The sequence below is a fragment of the Octopus bimaculoides genome, chromosome 10, assembly GCF_046866305.1.
Source record: "Octopus bimaculoides isolate indiv1 chromosome 10, ASM4686630v1, whole genome shotgun sequence".
In the NCBI taxonomy this organism is placed as follows: domain Eukaryota; kingdom Metazoa; phylum Mollusca; class Cephalopoda; order Octopoda; family Octopodidae; genus Octopus; species Octopus bimaculoides.
Genome location: NC_142937.1, coordinates 89797986 through 89814775, shown reverse-complemented (window position 1 = coordinate 89814775; position 16790 = coordinate 89797986). Strand labels below are relative to the sequence as shown.

Genomic DNA, 16790 nt, shown 5'->3' with positions numbered 1-16790 from the left:
GCTACAGGTAGCTGCAATTCATCTCTTCACCAGCAATATATAGAATCACAGTGTGAGAACATGTGCTGGTGTCATGATTAGCCAGTTAGCTTGTTGAAAAATACATATTAGTGACAGAGGCAGTATTAATATCAAGATATAATATTTATCCCCACTTAAAAGTAGATATTCTATAAGAGAAAACTGCATCACAAAGTAGAAATGGAATCACAAATTTCAAAATTAGTGGAAAAGAAAAACACAAAGAATAATTACGATTTACTCGTTGGTAGTAATCTCTGCTTTTGGCTGCTTTTATTTTCTTGGAAAAAGCTGCAGATTCCTTTGATAAATAACATTTTCCAGTTTCTTCAGTTATTTCAAATGATAAACAATTTTTGTCAGACAAACATCTTTCTGCACAAACATCTGCTGTTACACTTTTATTACTCGCCAAAGTTTTCCCAGGTACATCCAGAACTGCACCTTTTACTTTCACAAAATGGATCTTAGAAACTGGAATTAAAATAAGATTTAGACAATTGTAAACACCAAAAACAAAAATTTCTAACATAAAAAAAGGACAAAAATTTGAGGTCGGAAGTGACTGATTAAAGTGGGTCTTACACTTGACTGGTATTTTATTTTATTGGCCATGGAAAAGAGCCAGAAATGTTTTGTCTGATGTTCTGATGATTTTCTCAATCCATCACCAGCATAAATAATTATTGTTGATGCTACCCAATCTGCTTCATGACTAAGGATTGGGAATGAAATTTAATGAATGGAAACTATGCTGAAGCCTGCTGGAGAGAACACACTTCCTCACTTGATGTTCTTGGATGGTAAACTTAATCCATCACTCAAATTAATACCATTACCTCATCCATGGATAGCTTATGCAAGTCTGCTCAGTTGCATGAATTTGGAAAGTTTTCTGGTCTGAGGATAGCTCTCGCTCTCCCTTCAACCAGCCACAAATTCCATAGAAATTGTCATGGATACAGACATTCTTCTTCTGACAAAGATATTTAATAAAAATTTAAACAAAAATACATAGACAGAGACAACAAGAGAGAACCTATTTACATTACCTTCACAATTGGATGCAACTGGAGTCCATTTATTGTCATCTTTACACTTTGACTTCAACTGTTGTCCTCCTGGACATGTGTAGGTCACTTCAGATTTATAGGTGGTGTCAGTGTAGGACTTCTTTGCACCAACAACATCCTTTGGAGGTCCACAGTTAACTTTTGTAACAACTGGAAGTGATAAGAGAAACTGATATCAATAGTGAATCTATGGCAGGAGGAGGAGGGGGAGAATGAGGAGATAAGGACAAGTCTAGAATAAAAGATATTGACTGTATAACAAACTGAAGACATTTGCACACGCATACAGACATACAGATATCACATGAAAGGAAGTGATCCTTAAGGATCCTGGTGAAAAGCTTAGTCACCAAGGAAAATTGGTATATACAACAGTTACAGAGCATAACAGAAAAGGTACAAAGATGATGGATATTCACATAATTTATTCCAGCTAGCTTATGCATGTTTCTGATGAGGTTGTAGAATCATAGTTCCCAAATACAATTATCACATTTATTAATCAATCCCATAATCTTCTCCAGAGCTAGACCATTCTGTCTGCATTGTTAGTGGCTGTTGTCAATGGTATCATTGTTACCATTCTTAGCATTATCATTAGTTATGATACTATTGCTATTTCTGTTAGAGTTGCTTCCATTGCCATTAATATATATATATATATATATATATATATATATATATATATATACACACACACAGGGGTTGGACAAAATAATGGAAACACCTAGCATCATAATTTTAAAATATCTATAAAACAGTCAAAAGCTTGTTTATTTTTGTTTTTTTATTTATTATTAGTGTTGCTTAATATGTTTTGCTAAAATTGCTGTTTCTTTTCAGATATCATCAGAAAAAGGTAATTAAAATTCATTAAAATGACAGATCTATTGGACTTTCAAAGAGGTCAAATTGTTGGTGCTCATATGGCAGGCACTAGCGTAATGGAAACATTAAGGAGTCGATATCCTCCATCATCATCACTACAGGAACTGGAGACTGTTTTAGCTGATGAATGGACAAAAATTCCTTTGGAAACAATTCAAACTTTGTACGAGTCCATACCTCATAGAATTCCAGCTGTAATTACTGCCAAAGGCGGTCCTACTCCATATTAAAATAAATTTGTTTGAAATTTTAAGATGTTTTCATTATTTTGACCAACCCTTATATATGTGTACACACACACGTATATATATATATATATATATATATATATATATATATATATATATATATAAATTGTAAATCCCAAAAATAACAACAAAACTACAAAGGATTCCGCGGTACATGTGTTTCAAGCTTTATATATATATATATATATATATATATATATATATATATATATATATATATATATCACATATTAATTTTTTCAAGTTTATCACACAGTCACTTATTTCTCTAATTTTGTCACAGATTGGCTGACCGAAAACTCTTTCCTTGTAGAATCACTAAGTGCAAGTGTATCCATCCATCTGAACACACTTCTCTCCAACAACAATGTAGTACAGTTGCTGTACTACTTGGCAAAACTAGTCTAAGCATATGTATCCTATCATACATTCTAACTATTTTGATCACTTTATCCATTTAGTTTTCATCTAGAAATATGCTTACACCATTTAGCCTACCACCATTATCTACCCAGAATATTTTACACTTACGTTCTTTGCCTGAGATGAACCTGGCTGAAGTTCCCTCCACCTTACTTCTTGAATGCACCACACATCTGCATGTCTCTGTTCTTGCATTTAGACAAGTTTACTACTAGACCCAACTTTCAATGTGCCTACATTGACTGTGTTAACTCTATGGATGTGGAATGCATGACAAGAGGGAACAGGTGGTTAGTGAACAGCATTCAGCATCTGAATATGTTTGTATGGATGTTGCCAACAGGTAAACCATATCAGTTTGTCCCCCTGCATCTACCAGAAGAGGGTGTAGTAGACAACCATTGTTTATGAAATATAAATAATACTGATTAATTAGTCAACTGGAGTCACATTCCTGAGGTGAGAATGCTAGCTATGCCTTTTATATTGCAATACTGTTGTTAATAAAATGTTGGTGTGAGTGGAAGGGTGGTGAGGAAAGAAAAAGTTTTCTGATACAAGTTTCCCAAGGAGGAGGAGAAGGAAGAAGAAAAAAAGAGGAGGAGGACGAGAAAAAAAAATAAGAAGAAGAAGAAAGTATCTGATACAGAAGGAAGAAATGGGTGGGTGCACTGTGAACAAACAAGCTGCATGACTGGAATGAGGGGGAAATATACTAAGGACATGATGTATAAATTTTCAACAGACTGAACATGAAGCATATTTAGGACAGAGGCAGATATGTATACACACACATATGTATGATAATACACACAGGCATGCACAAAATAAATAAAATGGAAACACTCTACTGACCTGGGTTAGTTAAGAATATATCCCAACTTCCATCGTTGGGTTTAAGTTCATCATTCAACTGAGTCACATTACTCAGATCACACAACTTAGCTTCAGCATTGTACTGATAAGAGTTACATCCTGTATATTGTTGACAAGAATTTTTACACTTCTTTAAGGTCTTATCCTTAAGCCGTCCTAAAGTAGCCTTACTTGGTACGCTAACCTTTTTCAACATAACAGGCCCTTCATCAGCTGAAACAAAATAGAAAACAAGAAATATATTTCATATGCATCTACCCACTCAAGGACACATACATACACATTTCCTAGCATATGTTAAATATTGTAAAGCATGTGGTGCATAATTTTGTAAATGGTCAATTTATCATAAACAAATAAATAAATTTTCAGAATGCATATGATTTGTAGAACATCTTCAGACTTATTTGAAACCTTGTCTCCATAGTTATGCTGCAGATAATATATTTGTACACCTCTCTTTTAATTGTGTGCAGATCCAATCCTGTTTATTTCTGCTCTGTATGACAGCTCTGCCACTTTATCAGTTGTAATTAGTGCTTTGCAGCACACTCCTAATCATAATGAATTCCTCAAACAATAAAAAATTATATTTGTGGGAAAATGATAGGAAGGGTATCTTGCTATATTAACTATGAGAAAATATAGGAAATGCACTACATAGCGTGGTATTACTTTTTCTATTATTCTGTATATTAGATTATGTAGCACAGCTACTAGAAGTGAGACATTGTGCTGTAAAAGTACTGTCAAAGCCATGTCAACATGGAGAGGTAAAGAAAATCCACAATCACTGCTTCTACCACTGCCACCACCACTACTACAACTATGTGGGTTTAAGAAAGAGAACAGGAATTTCCTTTCTGATATGCACATATGCATGCATGCATGCACACAACATACAATTGAAAACATACATAAAAGTTTTCAAGGTGAACAAATGCTGTATGACAATGTCTTTTTAGAATTTTTTCAATTCTTAATATTTTTTTTTCTTTTACAGATGAACCTTCAATGTCTTTACAGAAATAGTTGTCCGTAAGTAATCTAGAAATTCAAATGGAATCACAAATTTCAGAAGAAGAGGAGAGGATAATTCTTATAATAAAATACTAAGAATTGTAGTGAAGTCATTTTTGAGAATTTTCAGCATGCATGCGCGGGTCAGAATCTTCTGGAAGGCCTACAGAAGTTCCCTCAAGAGCATGTGCTTAAAACTTGCGAAAAAATTTCATCGCGTTTCTCGCTAGCGTTTTTGACTCGAGGTTCAGCCGTTGAACATTGCAGACGTGTTTTCACTAGCAATTCACCTATGCTCTTGTCCCAGACGCATGGAACTTGACCAGCTCTGTTTGCTGCTGGAGTTTCTGTGAGATTGTTTCTCACAGGTGTTTGATCAACTCTAGTTTTGCTGTTTAATTACCAACTCATAAATTCGAGATGTTTCAAGTTATATATTTCAATTGTTGTTGACTGTCCTAATGAACATTTGTTACATGTTCATGATAAAAGTCTATTTTGAATGTACCAAAATATATACCAAACAGAAGAGTGTTGTGTGTGTAACGTTCTATTGATGATTGACTAAATTGTACATATTGTACATATTGTACATAAACAATAAAGAGTATCATTATTGTTTGGACGCTTTTCTTAATTCAAAACAAATTGATGTAAGGAAATTATGTAGCACCCACTCAGTGCAAGAATACACAAGCAGAATATACTACAGAATAATTACATTTTACTCGTTGGTAGTAATCTTTGTTCTTGACTTTCTTTATTTTCTTGGAGGAACTTGCAGTTTGCTTTGATAAGAAACATTTTCCATTTTCTTTATTTATTTCAAATGATAAACATTTTTTGTCTGACAAACATTTTTCTGCACAGGCTTTTGCTGTTACATTTTTTTTCTTCCACAATAATTTCCCTGGCACATCCAGAGCTGCACCTTTTACTTTCACAAAATGGATCTGAGGATCTAGAATTAAAACAAAATTGAAACCAATAAACAATAACATCAACAACAACTATAATAATTTACCATCATAAAAAACAAGTCAGAACTTTGAGGTAGGAATTGATCAATGAAATTGGCATCTACACCTGACCAGTATCATATTTCATTGGTCCTGAGAGGACAAAATATCAGCAGCATTTGAACTCTGAAGCTAAAGAAGCAGAGCAGATAACACAACACATTTTGTCTGATGCTCAGATGATTGTGTCAACCTATTACTCTTAACAACAAGAATAATTATAATTATTATTGATGATAACAATATTAATGATAGTGGTTCCTAACTCAAATAGAAGGCCACACACTGAGTAGTAAATATATATAGTAAATATATAAATGAAAATAAATCAACCTCAGAATTATAATAGTTGTTTGAATTTGAACTGAGAATGTAAAAGGATGTAGCTCACCACTTTACTATTTTGAAAAGGTTTGTCTTGGAAATCAAAAATCATTTCCCTTCCATCACCATCTTGTGAATCATATAAATATATAGTAAATATGGACACTCACTACTTCAAGTAGCAAGTCAAGAAATTTTAATTCATCAAAATTTTACTTTCAATGAGATGAAAAAAAAAATGTGATTATATTCACAAGGCTCTCTCTTCTGAATTTCATGACCAAAATAAGACATCAACATAATTTTACCCTACCACTTTGTTGCAAGCGTCTGTGAGATCCCTGGTCTGAAAATAACTAGTTCTCCCCCACAGACATTGAGGAACTAGTCATGTATTCAGTCAGTCTTCCTCTGACAAATGCATTTAACACAAAATTAAAACAAAATTGCATAGACAGAGAGAACAAGAAAGAAGCTACTTATGTTACCGTTACAGGTTTCCACAACTGGAGTCCATTTGTTGTTTTTTTCGCATACTGACTTTAGTTGTTCTCCCTCTGGGCAAGTATAGGTCACTTCAGATTTATAGGTGGTGGTTTCATAGGAGTTTGTGGCACCAGCAATGTCTTTTGGATTTCCACAGTCAATGTCTTCATAAGCTGAAATTGAAAACAGAAATTGACATCAATGTTGCATGTAAATTATGTGTGTGTACCCTGCTAAATGAGTAGGAAAGGCATTGGTAGGAATTCCATATGATATACTCAGTGCAAGATATGGACATATGAGAGGTGCAGTAGTAGAACTATGGGAAGATTAACAGAGAAAGTAGTCTTGTATGTGGCAGATGTGGAGGAACAATAAACACTAAGGACACACAGAAATTGGATTTTCCAGCAAACGCCCTATATATTGATCTTTTAAATTTTAACCCTATTTCTGGGGTTACTTCACAACTCTGTGGTCCTGGGTGGAGTCTTGCTTATGTGGTTAAAAATTTGCTCCGCAACAAAGGATGAAATTTGGTAGCTGAAAGCTATGTGGAAGCCTGCTGAAAGGAGAAACTTCTGCATTTCTCCTATTTGGTTGGCAGACTTAATCCATCATCCATTTTAATACCTGGCCCTTCGGTAGAATTGATGATGTCCACTCTGTTGCAAGCATTTGAAGAGGTCTCCGATCTGAGGAAAGCTTCCTTCCTACCTCCCACCACCCACAATCACTGTAGAAATTGCCATAGAGTTAGACAAAGACATTTAGCATAAAAATAAAACAAAATCACATAGACAGAGACAAAAAGAGAGCAGCTATTTGCATTACCTTCACAGGTAGAATTTACTGAAGTCCATTTATAGTCCTTTCCGCATTTTGACTTTAGTTTGCCTCCATGTGGACATGTGTAGGTCACTTCACTTCTGTAGGTGGTGGAACTGTAGTACTTTGATGCACCAACAATCTCTCTTGGTGGTGCACAGTTTATTTTGTCATGAGCTGGAATTGAAAACAGAAATTGATACATTGGTGTGTGCATTTTACGAGGAGGGTGACAATGAGGAGATTATGACAAGGTTAAAACAAATCAATATGTGAATCAATTTGAAGAAAATTGCTCACACATATAGAAACATATGTGTATTACATTGAAAAATGCAAGCATGAAAAGTAATATTCTTAAGATTATAAACATGGAAAACTACAGGACAAGTTATTATACCTGTAAAAGTATAGGACAAACTATTACTTCAAGTAAAGTAAAGTAAAGAATAAGAAACTTTTTACTTAAAATATTGCAGCAAAGAATGCCAGTTCTTCTAATTTATCACTCTTGACAGTTCTCATCTTTTAAATTTATAGTACAAAACTGTTCAGCTAAAATGTAAGTTTGTCTAATTAGTCACTTTTTTCTGTATCTAAAAGAGCAAATTAGTCAAATTCTACTTAAATAAGTATAGTGTTACTTGTAAACTGTATTAAAATCATTATCATCATCGTTTAATGTCCGTCAATATCACTGTTTTGTGGAATTTTCTAGTTGTTATCAGAATCTTGCAAGATGTACACATGGAGCTGATTTCCTCTGAAAGCCAACAGAGTATCCCACCTGCAAGCCAACAGGTATCAGCACTGGTATTGCAAATGCATTGTGGGACGTATCACTGACTCTCACTTTGCTGAATGCACCTCCGTCCAAAGACTGTATGGCCTTCATAAGACATCCATCTATTCCTACCTTGCTTATAAAACCACAGAACATGTGACTCTGATCAAGGCCTTCTCTATATTGATCAATGCTAAATATAGGAGTTTGCTGTTAGCTAAATATTTCAACAACTTTCACTAGGAACACAGCATAAAGCGTCTTATGCAGTCTATTCTTGTTCTTAATAAATTACCCTTTCTGTCACTGTCATAACATTAATAAAAATCTGATTCTTCTGTGGTCTCCTCTCTCTAGTGCATCACTGTTGTATTTGTAGTAGTTGAGGCTACTCTAATCATTGTTTATGATTTTTCCTGTATTACTTTAGTAACTAGCCTGTAATCCAATTTGCCAGATATTTTAAGCCTAACAGTAATGATTCCTGATGAACCAGCTGCTTTTCCTACCTTCCTATCCTTGATTGCCCTGATCACAATACTTAAGACAATTTGAGAGCCTGGTCACTGCATTAGGTCTATTAACTACTCTTTTGTCACGTGTAACTTAATAGCACCAACTGATAGAATCTGTTAAACTGATTCTAAGTCAACTTTTGTGGTGTCATAGCCAATTCAATTTGTGACATGTATCCAACTACAGGTGACTTATTTAGCAAGAAAGTACAACATATTTGCAAAACAAAACAAAAATTCAAATATAAGTATAATTGTGTCAGAATATACTTCAATTCCACATCAACAGACAATGTGGAATTTGATTTGATACTAATATGATGTAATCACACTTATAGTGTGAATGTATCAGCTTCAGAAACATGTGTTGTACTTAAATGGATTCGTCCATTTTTATTATTCATATGTTTATTTATCATATACTGTGTAAAGTAAGTTACAACTGAACCTGGAGTTGTGCAGAATCTGTTATCTTATCAAAATTACTTCATAAAGTCATTTATGGAATGAAATGAATGTAATATAAATAAATTAATAAATCTTATTGATTGATTAGTTTTTCCTGTGATTGTTTTATTCAAGCCTCATGTATGTGAGATGCTAACAAGCTGTTGACTATGAGCTACAGGGTCCCTTTGAACTGATGTACACTTATATGTGTGTGTGCATGTGTGTATTATAAACATGTATATCTTTATGTATATACACATGAACATATACATGCACGTGCACACTCAAAAACTAAAATGAAAGCATTTTACTGACCTGGGTTAATGACGTAAGTATCCCAACCCTTTTTATTGGGTTGAAGGTCATGAGTCAAGTGAGTTGCATTACTGTGATCACAGAGCTTAGCTTTTTTATTATACTCAAAAGAGTGACATTCTGAATTTTTATAACAAGCTTCATAACAGTTCTTGAAGTTCATGTTCTTCAGTCGTTTTAATGTATCCTTCTCTGGTATAGAAGTTTTTTTAAATGTGAAAAGATCATCAGAGGCTGGAAAAAATAGAAAGGAAACAAAAAGTACATTTTATACTCTCTTATACACATATTAAATTTTATACAGCATCTGGTGCATAATTTCTTTTAAAAATGAGTATCACTGACTGTTTTCCTTGCTGGCATGGATTTGGCAATTTATTATAAACAAATAATTGATCCACATCTTCAGACTCATTTGAAACCTTGTTTCAAAACTTAAGTTGCATGTAATCCATTTGTACCTTCCTTTTCTAATGGTGTGCTTTTGTACAATTTAAACATAATTCAAAACAATGTCAACCAGCATGTGAAGTGTCCTTGTGGTCATTTAATCTTAAACAAAAGCACACCATCAGAAGAGGGGTGTACAAATGTATTATCTACAACCTAAAACCATGAGGCAAGGTTCCATGTGTGACTCATGATGTACTAGAACTTACATCAATTATGAGAAGGGTATTTCATGCAGAAAAATAATTTTTGGATGGATTGTATTTTTATAATAAATTGTCCATTTAAAATATAATGAACCAGATGACTTTCAGATATTTTATTCAAACTTTCAGCTATATGGTACTTCTACATGAGTATCTAAACTTGATGATCTAGCGTTGATGAGATGCAGTTTGGATTTATAGAAGCATGACTGATGCTATATTCCTGGTAAGGAAACAGCAGCAGTGTTTAGCCAAAAATAAACTTCTGTACTTGGCTTTCACTGAGGTGGAGAAAGCCTTTGACAGGGTCTCCCACTCCCTTATCTAGTCGTCAATGTAGAAGCTAGGGACAGATGAATGGTTAGTGGGTGCTGTACAAGCTATGTTCAGGGATGCTGCCAGTAAGGTGAAGGTTGGGAATGAGTACAGTAATGAATTCAGTGTACAGGAAGGAGTTCACCAAGGATTAATTCTCAGCCCCCTCTTGTCTATAATAGCCCTCCAGGCCTTAACAGAGAAATTTAAAACTGACTGCTCCTGAGAGCTCCTCTACTCTGATTACCTTGTGCTTATAGCTGAATCACTATCTGACCTCCAGAAGAAATTTCAGGTGTGGAAGAATGACCCAAAATCTAAGGGCCTTAGAAAACATGCATAATAGTGTTCAATGTGAACCAACTCCGTGTGAAAATGCCCTAAGAATATTTACTATACTTTCATAACACTTTTTTTCATGAACATTTCAATATCTGTCCTCACAGGTAAACCTGTCAATACTTTTTCAGAAATGGTTGTCTATATACAATGAAGTACAAATAGAATCACAAATCTCAGGAAAAAAAGGAAAGAGAATTCCACTGATAAAACCCAAAGAATAATTACGTTTTACTTTTTGGTAGTAATCTTTGCTTTTGTCTGATTTCATTTCCTTAGAGGTAGCTGCAGTTTCTTTTGATAAATAACACATCCCACTTTTTTTCATTATTTCAAATGATAAACATTTTTTATCAGTCAGACATTCATTTGCACAGGCTTCTGGTGTTACTTTTTTCTCTTTCCACAATGTTTTCCCAGATACATCCAGAGCTGCACCTTTTACTTTCACAAAATGGATCTGAGCAACTAGAATTAAATAAAATTTAGACAAATGGAAACAACATCAACAGTAATAATAATTTCAAACATAGAAAACAAAAAGGACAAAAATTTGAGGTAGGGGTTAATTGATTAAACTGGCTCCTACACTTGACTAGTATTTTTATTTTATTGGCCCTCCACAATCTTAAAAAGGGAAGGCCAGATTATCTAATGTGGTCAAAGGGTCAAACCTGACTTGGGTAATGGAATTGGTGGGCATTACACTCTAACAATATATTGAAGATTAGTGGAGGGGAAAGAGCACTGATATTCTCAGGAATGTTCCGGACTTTCATGTAAATGAGGTGGCAAGTTGGTTTCAAAAATGTTTTTGGTCTGGGAATACTACAGGCAACTTCCTGGCAATGCTAACAAAGAACTCTTCTAGTCCCCCACCCAAAAGAAAATCTAGTCATGAATATACCATCAGACTGTGCCATCCAAGATGTGCACAGAGTAACAAATTAATGTTACAGGCACTCATTCAGTGTCCAGGCATTATTGACTTATAGATTCATGTAAAACAGCAGCTATTGTGTGTGTTTCAAATCTGTCAGAAAATTCCATTATGATGATTGCCCCACATCCTCCTTTAACTGAGTGCAAAAGGTAGTTTTCCTCTGTCTGGTAGCTATAGCAAAAAAGGTTGTGTAGTGGATGAGATTCAAAGGTCTGGTAATTGGGACTTTGCTCTTTGGTCAATCCCTAATTTGTATTATTAAGGTTTTACTTGTCAAGAAGTTGAGGATGGAAAAGAAGATACTCTTCTCAAGAAAATTTATCAAAAGTATTGCGGAGTTGTAAGAAGAATGAGAGCATTTGGGGGCCCACAATGCATAAACCTCTATGTCAGAGAGCAATAATTAGATAGGACACTTGTACTTGAAGTAAAGAACGATGGTGGAGCACTTCAAATCATCCTAAATAGAGATCCTTCTACATTCCAAAGGACGGCATCATCATTCTCATTTGCATTTTAAATGTATAAATAAATACTTGTTTCAGCATTGGATGAAATGTTAACAAATACAGACCAAGTCAACTCTCTCTGTCACTCTTGTGGTAGTCAAGAACGCAAAATAACAGTCAAGTAATGGAACAGATGATGTTGAATAAACTTCTGCAACATAAAAGTTGTATTTTTTACCTCCAATCAGAAACCATCATTATTTGTTTCATTATAATTTAGGATGGTGGAATGGAATATTATTTGAGAATCAGAAATCTGTTTTAGATTATGGCTGACTTCTAGTATAGAAGAACTCAGTGCCATGTATTATACAGAATTTTGGATGATGGCACACTGTATGGATGAGAATGTTCAAGTTAGAAATTAAGAGAAAAACTGCCAAAATGAGCTGAGGTATAGCTATGGAAGTAATAAGTCAACTTCATAATATTGTAGCACTGTTTGGACTTCTGGCTCTGTGGCTAAAAATCTGCTCCACAGCTAAGCTTTGTTGATAACATTTGGTGGAAGGAAACTAGCAGAAGCCTGCTGGGGAGAAAATACTTCCACACTTTCTTTGGTGGAAGACTTAATCTATCAGCCAAATCAATATCATTACCCAGCTCTTGAGTATCTTTAATGAAGTCTGTTGTATTGCAAGAATTTGGGGAGGTCTCTGGTCTGAGAATGAATTCTCTTCTCCCTCCCACCAGTCACAAATACCATGGAAATTGTCACGGACACAGCTAGTCTTTCTCTGACATAAACTTTGAACACAAAACTAAAACAAAATTACAAAGACAGAGTCAAAAAGAGAGAACCTATTTACATTACCTTTACAAGACACTTCTGGAGCCCATTTATTGTTCTCTTTACATGCTGCCTTTAAAATTTCTCCATCTTGACAAGTATAGGTTACGTTAGATTCATAGGAAGTCGTATTGTAAGATCTCAATGTACCAGAAACATCTTTTGGTGGTCCACAGTCAATTGTTGTCAAGACTGGAATTGATATGAGAGAAATTAATATCACTGGTGTATATATGTTAGGAGAAAAGTGAGAAAGAGGAGATAATGACAAATTTAGAATACAAGACTGAACAAAGTAAACATATTTGCATGCACATGCACAAATATATATATGTAGTATCTTTTGTGAGTACAGTTAGACCTCCCTGTAGATTATCTTCATTCAGTCTACTTTCAATATAATTGTTTGATTACTATTATAGTTAGCAGTATTACTTGTTATGATATACAACAGAGCAAATGTAGGAGAAATAATGATGAACACAAATTTATATCATATGTTTTCCATATCATATGTTAATCCCAAGCAATATCAAGTATCCTTGCTAGTGTATATAAAAATATATACACATTCGTATACGTATATATAAATACACAAAGACATATACAATAAATAAAATGGAGAATTTCTACTGACCTGGCAAAGTCATGTATATATCCCAACTTCCATTGTTGGGTTTAAGTTCATTACTCAACTGAGTCATATTACTCAGATCACACAACTTAGTTTGCTCATTGTACTGATAAGTGCTACATCCTATATATTGAAAGCAAGCTTCACTACACTCATTCAAGGTCTTGTTCTTAAGTTGTCCTAAAGTAGTCATTCTTGGTACACTAACTCTTTTAAGCTTCAAAGGTACATCAGCTGGAAAAAGAAAAAGAAAACAAGGAATACATTTTATACTCATCCACCTACCCAATCAATCACAAACACATTACATGCACCACAAACATCATTAAATACTGGAAAGCATGTGACAGATGACTTGTGAATGGACAATTTATTTTAAATAAATAATTGATCCACAAAATGATGCCTTAAACAGAATTCATGTGATTTATGGAACAATTTGTGAGTTATTTGAATGTAGTTAGATTGATAGTAATCTTTATGTTTAAATCAAACTTCTTGAAGAATCCTGTTAAATTCTTCCTAAATGTATTCATAGTGGGATTGTTCATATTACTTGAAATTGTTAGGCCAGTGCCTCTGTATTTGAGGGTGCCCAGGATAAATATAGCAGTTACATCTGCAGCTTCAGCTCAGTTAAAAATTCTCATTATATATATATTATATATAATGAGAAACATTTATTGCCACATCAATATGGCTGTTCGACTTTACTACTGTTTTAACTCTAGGCAGATCCTCCACCAGTTGGTTACCAGTGCAACCTGCACCCTGTATATATTGCAAGCAGGGGAGCAAACCTCTACCATCCTCCAGCAGATGGTAGGACTACTTGTTGTGCTGCTTGCTGTGTTGTTCTTCATACCATGGAACTATTCTGAAGAGAAACTTATTTTAAGCAGCAAGGATTCTTTTTGTCCCAGCAGACAATTGGTCTGATTCTAGAGGTATGTGGAAATGTACTCTCTTTGTGTGGTATAATGGTTGGTGAGAGGAAAGGGATCTTGCAATATTAACCATGACAAAATATAGGAAATACACAACTACATTGATTGGCATTACCTCAGCACTGCGCTATAACAGCACTAAGGTAAACATGGATAAATGATGAAAAGGCCGTTGCTGCTGAAACTGATGTTACAGTAGCTGTTGCTGCCACCACCACCACCACCACCACCACCGCCACCACCACGACTGCTACTCAGGTGTAAGGAAAATAAGAAGTTTCTTTTCTTACATAAAAATGCAAGTGAACCTATGCATAAAAGTGTTACTCCCACCACCACCACCACCACTATTATTACTATTCAGGTTTAAGGAAAATAAGAACGCTTTCTTTTCTTACATATAAATACGATCAAAAGCATGCATAAAATTGTTCAAGGTGAATAAATTCTCAGTAAGAATGCCTTAAAAGTATTTACAATTCTTAATATTGCATTTTTTTCTGTCCTTATTTGTAAACCTGTCAATGTCTTTACAGATTTGGCTGTCTACATACTATGAAGTACAAATGAAATCACAAATCTCAGGAAAAAAAGGAAAGAGAATTCCAATGATAAAACAAAGAATAATTACATTTTACTCGTTGGTAGTAATCTTTGTTTTTGGCTTTCTTTATTTTCTTGGAGGAACTTGCAGCGTTGTTTGATAAGTAACATTTTCTATTTTCTTTATTTAATTCAAATGATAAACATTTTTGGTCTGACAAACATTTTTCTGCACATTCATCTGCTGTTACATCTTGCTTATTCCACAATGTTTTCCCAGTTTCATCCAGAGCTGCATCTTTTATTTTCACAAAATGGATCAGAATATCTAGAATTAAAGGAAAATTTAAACCAATAAGCAACAATATCAACAACAATAACTTTTCATCAAAGAATCTAGGTCAAAACTTTGAGGTAGAAATTGATCAATGAAATTGACTTATACACCTGACCACTAGCATATTTCGTTGGCCCTGGAAAAGCAATGCTTACATCAGTTGCATTTGAACTCTGAAGCTAAAACGCCAGAAAAATGACACAACACATTTTGTCTGATACTCAAATGATTCTGTCAATCTATCAGTCTTAATAACAAGAATAATTATAATTATTATTAATGGTAACAATATTACTGAAGATAGTTCCTAACTCAAACACAAGGCCACACACTGTGTAGTGAATATAAATAAACTTCAGTACTTGACTAGCACTTGTTTTATCAACCTCAGAAGTAAATAAGACGAAGCACATCTTGTTTGAATTTGAACTGAGAATGTAAAAAGATGTAACTAAATGCAACTAGCTATGGAAAAGGCTAAAACCCATCACTTTTCTGATTTTGTCATGTCTTGTCCTAGGAAACAATATAATTTTCCTTCTACTATCATGTAACGAATAAATATAAATATGTAATAAATGTGGACACTCACACCTTAAGGTAGCAAGCTAAGAAATTTTAAATTATCAAAGTTATACTTTCAATGAAATGAAAAAAAAAAAAAAGTGATTATATTTATGAGGCTGACTCTCTTATTTATGAGGCTGACTCTCTTATTTATGAGGCTGACTCTCTTATTTATGAGGCTGACTCTTCTTAATTTCATGATCAGAATAAGCCTAATTTTAACAAGAAATGAGGTTGAAATTTTGATTAATAAAAATATTTTCATTGAACAAGTAGCCCCTTTACTATTTGTTTTCCATGCAGGAAGTGGCCCTAAGTATTTTTCCCAAGTTGTTCTTTTAGCATAAATATGGGATGAATGGTGTAAGTCAAAGATTACAGTTTGATTCTCAGTCCAGTTCAGTTCACTTTACATAGCCCTTGATAAAGACATGAACATCACATTCTTATTGATTTTCCTAATTATGACTCTAAACTCTTTTGTAAGAATTTGTAGAGGTCTCTGGTGTGAAGAGAGCTTCCCTCTCTCTCCCACCTGTCACAAACATCATGGAAACTATTATGGACTCAGTCTTCCTCTGACAAAGACATTTAACATGCAAAGATGGAACAAAATTACTTTGACAAAGACAAGAGAAGAGAAGCTATTTACGTTACCGTTACAAGCAGATGCTACTGGAGTCCATTTGTTGTCCTTTCCACATGTTGATTTCAGTTGTTCTCCTTTTGGGCAAGTATAGGACACTTCAGATTTATAAGTGGTGGTTTTGTAGGTCTTCACTGCATCAACAACTTCTTTTGGAGGTCCACAGTCAGTATTATAGAAATCTGGGATTGATAAGAGAAATTGATACCAATGGAGTGTGTTTGTTAGGAGGAAGGTGAGATGTAGATAATGAATGAATAAAATTGAAGATATAAATACATACATACGAACATA

The 16790-nt window shown here is 34.2% G+C and overlaps 1 protein-coding gene across 1 annotated transcript in view; it reads right to left on the bottom strand.

The window, feature by feature from the left end:
* LOC128248841 (uncharacterized) overlaps positions 1-16790 on the bottom strand; it is a 353886-nt gene that overhangs the window by 128391 nt on the left and 208705 nt on the right. The window contains exons 113-124 of the mRNA XM_089358260.1: positions 16508-16678; positions 15035-15274; positions 13460-13690; positions 12847-13014; positions 10809-11048; positions 9271-9504; positions 7213-7383; positions 6381-6551; positions 5271-5510; positions 3509-3742; positions 1074-1244; positions 256-495 (exon numbers count right to left, since the gene is read on the bottom strand). Of these exons, the coding sequence (XP_089214386.1) occupies positions 256-495; positions 1074-1244; positions 3509-3742; positions 5271-5510; positions 6381-6551; positions 7213-7383; positions 9271-9504; positions 10809-11048; positions 12847-13014; positions 13460-13690; positions 15035-15274; positions 16508-16678 (2511 nt within the window). The remainder of the gene's footprint in view (positions 1-255; positions 496-1073; positions 1245-3508; positions 3743-5270; positions 5511-6380; positions 6552-7212; positions 7384-9270; positions 9505-10808; positions 11049-12846; positions 13015-13459; positions 13691-15034; positions 15275-16507; positions 16679-16790) is intronic.